The 9,852-nt window shown below is 42.2% G+C and overlaps 1 protein-coding gene across 2 annotated transcripts in view; it reads right to left on the bottom strand.

Moving 5' to 3' along the window:
- Nucleotides 1-664: 664 nt before the first annotated feature.
- The window catches only part of DOK7 (docking protein 7), a 216,017-nt gene continuing 206,829 nt past the window's right edge, over nt 665-9,852 (bottom strand). For both annotated transcript variants that reach the window (XM_075346842.1, XM_075346843.1), the window contains one exon: nt 665-6,207. In XM_075346842.1, coding sequence (XP_075202957.1) covers nt 6,071-6,207 — 137 coding nt within the window. In that variant the 3' untranslated portion in view covers nt 665-6,070. The remainder of the gene's footprint in view (nt 6,208-9,852) is intronic.

Raw genomic sequence — 9,852 nt, 5'->3', positions numbered from 1 at the left:
CTCCGGAGGGTCCTAAAGTGATGAAAACCAAGCATAAATCGTAGGTCAGGAAGAAGTTTGCACAGCCAAACACTGTGACCTTCTATTGCCAGTTACCACAGGGCTATCTGTCACCCCTGACACACCTGTGACAGAGGCCTATCACATTAGCTCCCCTCCTATTTATGGTGGTTGAATCCTTGCACCCATGCCACCTATAGTCTTTTCTGTACTGTTCTGTGAGGTATGATATCCCAGGCTCTCTGGTGAAAGTTGTGCTTCTTTGCTTGGTGCAGTTGTGGACCTTACCCCTGTTGTTTTGTAGCTTCCTTGCTGCTCTTGTTTTCCTCCAGAATCTCTTATTGTCTTATCCTGTGAGTGTGCATGATGTTTGAAAGAGTTTTGATTTTCCCTTGTCTGTGTTTATCTGTGGGTTTCATCACACTCATGTCCTGTCCCCTTCCTCACGGAAGGGGGAATCATATCAGGACTGGTCAGGAGCAGGGCCAGGAAGGAGACTCAGGCATCTCCACCATCAGGAATATCCCTGAGATTAGGGATAGCATAGGGTCCCCTAGCCTGAGGGACAGATTAGGAGCCCCAGTTCCTCCTGCTATCCCTCAATGCTATTACAGAATGAAATAAAATCTGAATGATTAAAATAAAAATGATAAACAATCATAACTTTGGCAGTAAAGTTTTATTGGGCGTTTTAGTAATAATGAATAACGGAAATCAATGTCAATATGATATTCTTGGTAATTTAGCTAATAGACTACAACCGCTATTCGATTAAAGGACTTTCTGTAATGGGAAATGTGTTAATTTCCAGTCATCCTGCATTTTCTGGATTGTTACAGGCAACCGATTCCACCGTTTTATAAAATGATTTACATTCCATATATTGTAAGGGAAAAAAAAAAGCTGTTCAACCGAAGTACATGTAAGTGACCAGAAAACAAATATATCAGGTTGTAAATGTGCAAATTAAAATTGAAAAAAAAAAAAAAATCTTAGCATATTACACACATTTCATATACATCCCGTTTTGAGATTTTTTTATTTCCGAAAAAAACCCTACTTTTGTGTTTTTTTTTATATTTGGTTATATATTACATTCCTTATATCACAGTAAATAATATATTATCTGAGTATTATTTACATACATGCAAGCCTGTAACTCCTGTGTACAGCATTATAAAGGCATGTATACGCAGAAAAAAGGATACAAATGTACCAAATACCAATACTGTACAGAAATGCCCCAGGAAATATGACATCAAAGGAAAACTCCAGTCACTGTGTTTACTTAAATAGGAATAAGGCTCATTTTTGAGACTGAAAAATAATGTTGAATTAAAATGTATAAATACAGTGCCTTGCGAACGTTTTCGGCCCCCTTGAATTTTTCAACCTTTTCCCACATTTCAGGCTTCAAACATAAAGATAAAAATTTTAATGTTACGGTGAAGAATCAACAACAAGTGGGACACAATTGTGAAGTTGAACGAAATTTATTGCTTATTTTAAACTTTTTTAAAACAACCTGAAAAGTGGGGCGTGCAATATTATTCATCCCCTTTACTTTCAGTGCAGCAAACTCACTCCAGAAGTTCATTGAGGATCTCTGAATGATCCAATGTTGTCCTAAATGACTGATGATGATAAATATAAGCCACCTGTGTGTAATCAAGTCTCTGTATAAATGCACCTGCTCTGTGATAGCCTCAGTGTTCTGTTTAAAGCACAGAGAGTATCATGAAGACCAAGGAACACAACAGGCAGGTCCGTGATACTGTTGTGGAGAAGTTTAAAGCCGGATTTGGTTACAAAAAGATTCCAAAACTTTAAACATCCCAAGGAGCACTGTGCAAGCGATCATATTGAAATGGAAGGAGGATCATACCACTGCAAATCTACCAAGACCCGGTCGTCCATCCAAACATTCATCTCAAACAAGGAGAAGACTGATCAGAGATGCAGCCAAGAGGCCCATGATCACTCTGGATGAACTGCAGAGATCTACAGCTGAGGTGGGAGAGTCTGTCCATAGGACAACAATCATTCGTACACTGCACAAATCTGGCCTTTATGGAAGAGTGGCAAGGAGAAAGCCATTTCTCAAAGATATTCATAAAATGTGTCATTTAAAGTTTGCCACAAGCCACCTGGGAGACACACCAAACATGTGGAAGAAGGTGCTCTGGTCAGATGAAACCAAAATCAAACTATTTGGGCCCAATGCCACACCATCCCCACTATCAAACATGGTGGTGGCAGCATCATGGTTTGGGCCTGCTTTGCTTCAGCAGGGTCAGGGAAGATGGTTAAAATTGATGGAAGATGGATGGAGGCAAATACAGGACCATTCTTAAAGAAAACGTGTTAGAGTCTGCAAAAGACCTGAGACTGGGACGGAGATTTGTCTTCCAACAAGAAAATGATCCCAAAACATAAAGCAAAATCTACAATGGAATGATTGCCAAATATACGTATCCAGGTGTTAGAATGGCCAAGTCACAGTCCAAACCTGAATCCAATCGAGAATCTGTGGAAAGAGCTGAAAACTGCTGTTCACAAACGCTCTCATCGAACCTCACTCAGCTCCAGCTGTTTGCAAAGGAAGAATGGGCAAGAATTTCAGTGTCTCGATGTGCAAAACTGATAGACACATACCCCAAGCGACTGCAGCTGTAATCGCAGCAAAAAGGTGGTGCTACAAAGTATTAACTTAAAGGGGACGAATAATATTGCACGCCCCAATTTTCAGTTTTTTATTTTTTAAAAAAGTTTAAAATAAGCAATAAATATTGTTCCACTTCACAATTGTGTCCCACTTGTTGTTGATTCTTCACCATAAAATTTCAATTTCAATTTTTATCTTTCTTTGAAGCCTGAAATGTGGGAAAAGGTTGAAAAATTCAAGGGAGATGAATACTTTCACAAGGCACTGTATCATTTTTTATTTTTCAATCCCATAATACATCAAGTCCAATTACAATTTTTCAAAAATTTCTCCAGAGCAGAGCGCTAAAAATGAATGCTCTTGTACAAAAAAGTAGGGGAAAAATTGGTAGCACCAGGGCTCCAGTGCAAAATCTGAACCAGCGCACAAACTCAACCTTGCATACTTTTCTGCTATTGGTTTTGAGTCATCATATGGACAATCATCCTCTAATTACTCACTTCTCCTTGGTCCCAGCATCTTTGGCTCTGGTACTGGTGCACACAACATTGTCATGTTGGCCCGAGACCTGGCCATAATAGGGCCTAAAGATGCTAATGAGGATCCAGGAATAAGGAGAAATGTGTAATTAGATGGATTTGGTCTGGGGTCTGATTATGGGTTCTGGTCTGGGGTCTTATAATAAGATATACATGAAGGGGCCTGGTTTGGGGTCTGGTTGGGTTCCAGTCTGGAGTCTGGTATCTAATCTGAAATGGGGTCTGATTATGAGTTCTGGTTGGATTATGGGGATCTTCTTAGGTTTGATTATGGATTCTGGTCTGGGATCTGATTATGGGTTGTTTCCTTAGGCCTGATTATGGGAACTGATCTGTAGTCTGATCATGGTTACTGTCCCAAGGTCTGATTATCATATAGCTCTTTGGTTCTGATTATGGGTTCTGGTCTGTAGTCTGGTTATGGAGATTGGTCTGTATTATGGTTATAGGTCTTATTTGGAGTCTGATTTTGGGTTCTAGTTAGGGGTCTAATATGGGTTCTGGTCTTATGTCTAATTGTGGGTTTTGGTTTGGGGTTCGATTATGGGTTCTTGTTTGGGGTCCGATTATATTAACTGGTCTGTGGTCCGATCATGGTTTCTGTCCCAAAGTCTGATTATGGTGATAGCTCTTGCATTTTATTATGGGTTTGGTCTCTGGTCTGGTTATAGAGACTGGTCTGGAATATGAATATAGGTCCTATCTAGGGTCTGATTTTTGGTACTAGTTAGACATCTAATATGGGTTCTAGTCTTAGGTCTAATGATGGGTTTTGGTTTGGGGTCTTATGTGTTTTGGTCTATACTCTGATAATGGGTTCTGGTCTGGGGTCTGGTTGTGGAGACTGGTTTGGATTATGATTATAAATCCTGTCTGGGGTCTGTTTTTGAGTTCTAGTTGGAGGTCTAATATGGGTTCTGGTTTGGAGTCTGACTATGGATTCCGGTTTGGATTTGGATTATGGTTTCTGATCTGAGGTCTGTTTATGGAAACTGATCTGTAGTCTGATCATGGTTTCTATCCCAAAGTCTGATTATGGTGATAGCTTTTCTGTATGTAATGGGTCTGGATCCAGGGTCTGAATATGGCCTCTGGTCTGTAGTCTGCTTGTGAAAGTCTGGATCATGATTATAGGCCCTGTCTGGTGTCTTAATTTGGTTAGAGGTCTAATATAGGTCCTGGTCTTAGGTCTGATTATGGGTTCTGGTCTGGGATCTGATTATGGGTTCTGGTCTGTAAACTGGTTTCCAAGACTGGAATATGACTATAAGTCCTGTCTGCGGTATGATTTTGGGTACTGGATAGAGGTCTAACATAGGTCTTGGTTTTAGGGTTCTGGTCTGGAGTCTGATTAGGTTCTGGTCTGTGGTCTGATTATGGGTTGTGGTCTTGGCTAGGATTATGGGTTCTGGTCTTTGATATGATGATGGGTTCTGGTCTGCGGTCTGATTATGTGTTCTGGTCTTGGCTATGATGATAGGTTCTGGTCTTGACTTCGATTATGGGTTCTGGTCTGGGGTCTGATCATAGGTTCTAGTCTGTGGTCTGGTTATCGAGACTGGTCTGGAATATGCTTATAGGTCCTGTCTGCGGTATGATTTTGGGAACTGGTTAAAGGTCTAATATAGGTCCCGGTTTTAGGTCTGATTATGAGTTCTGACCTTGGCTATGATTATGGGTTCTGACCTTGGCTATGATTATGGGTTCTGGTCTGGGGTTTGATTATGGCTTCTGGTCTGTAGTCTCACAATGGTGTCTGGGCTTGGATCTGAATTATGGGGTCAAGTCTGATTTATGAATGTAGGCTTTGGTCTAGAATATGGCATGGGCTATAGATTTAAGGTTCCAAGAACCTGAATTATGGTTATTCTGGTCTAAATTAAAGCATCTAAGCTGGGCTCTGAATTATGACATATGGTCGAGGGTCTGAATTTCTGGGATTCAAGATCTGGAAAGGTTTCTGATAATGAATAAAGGGGGTTATCTCCAGTCTTTCTAAAACATCTAACTTTATCAGAAAATGGTTTCTGAGAATGCTGTTCTCTATCCTCACTTGCAGGGTCCACAAACCACAACCTGTGAATTTGCCTCCATAATATATTTTCCAAAGTTTCCAACTATGCTCACGATATAGGCACTGATATAGATTTTGCATTGGGAACCAGACTGTATATATATAAGACCTAAAAAGTCACAACCTGCTACAATGTAAAAACCATACTGTGACCATCCATACTGGAAGCATAAAGCCTTTACAACATCCAGTCCCTATGTAATAACTTCTATATATTTTTTTTTAACTGGAATTTTCCTTTTATTGAAAACAGCAAAAGTCATTTGTAATTTTGCTTTAAAAAAAACAAAAAAGTCCTATGTGTAAGACAATAAAACAGAGGAGGTATGTTGCAGAAAACCTTCATGTATAAAATGATATGCAAATAAAATTAAATAATAATAATAATAATAATATTTAGTAACATAAATATATACCTAGATTTCCTACGCATACAAAACTATATGACATTTTTAAGGATTTTTTTAAGGAGGAAAAAAAAAATCATTGTGAATATACAGGTATTTATAGATCCTTTTTGTTTCATTCCACGGCATGATTTGAAGGGCACCACTATGACCGGACACTTCAGACCGTTATGTCTCCCAAGAGGCAATATCAGTTTTTGGAATGACCCTTGTTCCATCGAGCAACATGTAATTCCGTTCTTTCAAAAAGTCACCCCGGGCCGAGCATCCGACTCCAAAAAGTCCCAGGAGTTCATCAAGCCCAGCGGACCCTAACGAGTGGCCTAAGTTTATACCTAGAACTAGGACACGCCGGCTTTTCGATCACACACCTACAGTAGATCCGTCATTGCTGATTTCCTTTCCTTTTCTGCTCCAGTTCTTGTAAACGTTCTTCTCTGGATTGGGCATGCTGGGACCCCACTTTGTGTGCCGTCTCGGTGGCAGCAATGTCTATCTGAGCGTATCTGGTAGCACCTCCGCCTGGAAAAAAAAAAAGTACAGAAGTAATTCAGGATGTAGGTATTTCTTTATTTCAAGATGTGTCATTGAAATATTGTTCTTGAGGAAAAACAGATATTGATGTTTGACGGGAGCTGTTGGGAGGAAAGGTAAGGAAAATAGTGTCATATATTAGAGAATCTGTGAGCAGATTTTTGAGATGTAATCTGATGTAAGGGCAGAGATCCTGATTAGAGATGAGTGAACCCGAGGTTCGGTGTTCAGACTTTTATGAAAAACCTGAGTTTGGGTGCTACTTTACTCGTGCGAGAATCGCTGTGCTTGAGTTCTCTCAGTGCTCAGCCCAGTGCGAGACACTTTCAGTGTTAGAACGGCTTACACTGGGGCTAACAACAGCATGAGCGGTGTCATGCTATGTTCGGTGTTGCACACATTTGTGGGCACGATGTTGTCGGACTCTGTTCACACCACAGAACCTGACAAACAAACCGAGGCTTCTGTATTGTTCAGCCTGTGCAGGGCGTCGGCTGATTCAGGTTCACTGGTCTTCAGCTCTGCATACTGCTGAACAGAACCTAAGAGTTTGTACCATCGATCAGGACTCATTGCATCCTGAACGTAGCGGGTCCTGACCTGCGGGGCCGCGAGTCTCCTCCGCAGGAGACTGCAGCTGCTCGTACCCATGATCAGGGTTCAGTGCGCTGCGGTCTCCTGCTTGTGAATCTGCAGCAAACAATTGACTTGCTGCGACTTGGAAAGCCGCACCGCAGGTCATTGTTTGCTGTGGAAATCCCATCCACTGTGCTTGTACTGTACAACGCAGCGTTTTAGACGCAGCAAAAACACGCTACATCCAAAACGCTGCAAACACTGATCTTGGACACAAACCCTTACAGCTCAGGTTGCTAATTGCCTCGTGAAACCGTCTCCTCCCTATTTAAAGCATGGCTTCCTTCCTGTATGTGCCGATGATAGCTTCAGCTTTAGTTCCAGCAATTCCCGGTCTTGCTTGGTGATATTCCTGTTTATGATGATACGTTTTGCGCTTCTGAGTGGTTTGAGCGTTCCCTTGTTATGTGTTACTTCCTCCCCTTTTTCGTTATTCCCCAGTACACATATTGTCTCTCCTTTGTGTTTTGAGTGCTGTGTCTACAAGTTTCCGTTCTCCCTTGTCCGTATAATTTGTGGGGTTTTGTCTTTGTGTTTTCCGACTCGTCCCAAGGGAGTGGGAGAGAGGGATCAGGGCTCGGACAGGAGTTAGGGTCACGCTGGGGGCACGGACCTGGCTACCATCAAACCTACCTCTGAGATAAGGTACAGCATAGGGACTCTAGCCTGAGGACCAGCCTATGGTTACCTTTCTTGTCATTATATATACCCCATAACACCCCATCACAATCGCATGTAGTGTGCACCAAAAGAAAAATAATTGGAAAAACCCCACCCGGAAGTGATCTATTTATGGCTGGCTGCATATGGGTGGAGACCTGAACTGCCCAATTAGTGACTTCCATTGGGGTTCAGGTCAAGTTCGAGGCTCAAACGTAAGTTAAAGTCCAGCTGCACCTGCCGAACTGAACTTCAAGGGGTCCGCTCAACTCCTGATTCCAGCGATGTGTTGATCACTAGAGGACTAGCTGTCTCGTGCCTTCTAGTCCAACCATGCCCCCACCACTGATTAGCAACTTTCTGCATGCAATGTGAATGGGATTATACACAGCTCAGCACTCCGAACTCTTCTAGATCTGCAGCAACCTACACCACCACGATGCTGAGTGCCCTCCAAACGTTCTGCATACATTTTAATCACAACAGCTGCACCCAGTAAGCTAAGTTACACAGCGTTGGAATCCGGTTCTCTGTCCCTACATCATGTTGCTGTCAGATTACATAACAAAACCTTGATGATCGATTCTCTTTACAATTTTAGTTTTTTTTCCTATTAGTCAATACAAAAAATGCACACCCTTTCTTTCTAAATCTTTTAAAGTGGATAACCTTTGAATAAGTTTCCTTAATAATTGTTAGCACCCATGTCCCACAAAAGAGGAGGAGCAAAGTGACAGCTCCACCCTCCCCAGTACTGTACATGCCTCCCAGTGCTGTGTGTCCCCTCCAGTGCTCTCTGCTCTCTCCAGTGCTGTCTGCTCTCCCAGTGCTGCCTGCTCTCCCGGTGCTGTGGGCCCCTTTCAGTGCTCTCTGCCCCCTCCAGTGCTGTCTACTCCCTCCAGTGCTGTCTACTCCCTCCAGTGCTGTCTGCTGCCTCCAGTGCTGCGTGTCCCCTCCAATGCTGTGGGCCTTTCCCATGGTCCAATGGGTGACTCTAATCTTGATCTTCTGAATAATTGGCATGCACTCACTTAATAGAGCGAGGTGCTAGTGAATGGGTCAGCTGGGACAGATATCACAAAATACGTAATTACTCTTATTTCATTTTTTGAAGCGTAAGGATTTATTACAAATATTCATGCTCAGGTACATGTGTAAGTGACATACAACGTTTCGACCTCAGCGGTCTTGGTCATGAGTCGCCAGTGGGCCCTATGGAATATGGTAACACCTGAGCAGAGGCTCTAAAGTATTTGTGGGTGTATACGGAAGAAATTAAATGAGTGTGCAGTAATTACGTATTTTGTTCTAGTCTTGATCTTGCACCTCCTCTCTTCCTACAATGGCCATCCTCCTTCCTTGCTTCATGTGGAAGACTTATCCTACACCATACAAGTACACATGTGGTCAAAGTTGTTGGTACCCCTCATTTAAGGAAAGAAAAACCCACAATGGTCACAGAAATAACTTGAATTTGACAGAAGTAATAATAAATAAAAAATCTATAAAAATGAACAAATGAAAGTCAGACATTGCTGCTTTTCAGCTTCCACAGAATTTAAAAAAAAATAAAACTCATGAAATTGGTCTGGACAGACGTGATGGTACTGTTCCTTAACTTAATATTTGGTTGCACAACCTTTTGAGGCAATCACTGCTATCACATGATTCCTGTAACTATCAATGAGACTTCTGCACTTCTCCACAGGTATTTTGGTGACTCCTCAAGAGCAAACTGCTCCAGTTGTCTCATATTTGAAGGTCGCCTTTTCCAGACAACATGTTTCAGCTCTTTCCAAGATGCACAATAGGATTTAGGTCAGGGCTTATAGAAGGCAACTTCAGAATAGTCCAATCTTTTCCTCTTAGCCATTCTTGGGTGTTTTTAGCTGTGTATTTTGGGTCATTATCCTGTTGCAAAACCCATGACCTTCGATTGAGACCAAGCTTTCTGACACTGGGCAACACATTTCTCTCTAGAATCCCTTCATAGTCTAGATATTTCATTGTAGCCTGCACACATTCAATACACCCTGTGCCAAATGCCGCAAAGCAGCCCCAGAACATAACAGAGCCTCCTCCATGTTTCACAGTAGGGACAGTGTTCTTTTCTTGATATGATTCATTTTTCCGTCTGTGAAGTTAAGGGTACGCTCGCTAGCGATCTCACTAGATCGCAGCGTTAAAGTCCGTCGGTTGTGCTGCCCGTGGCACATAGCATCGCTAGGAACAGTGAGATACTTATCTGCCTAGCGACGTCGCTGTGACCGGCGAACCGCCTCCTTTCTAAGGGGGTGGTTCATTTGGCGTCATAGGGACGTCACTAAGTGGCCGCCC

The sequence above is a fragment of the Anomaloglossus baeobatrachus genome, chromosome 1 (genome assembly GCF_048569485.1).
Source record: "Anomaloglossus baeobatrachus isolate aAnoBae1 chromosome 1, aAnoBae1.hap1, whole genome shotgun sequence".
NCBI classification, from domain to species: Eukaryota; Metazoa; Chordata; class Amphibia; order Anura; family Aromobatidae; genus Anomaloglossus; species Anomaloglossus baeobatrachus.
Note: the sequence above shows the minus strand (reverse complement) of the source record. Positions and strands in the feature narration are given on the sequence as shown.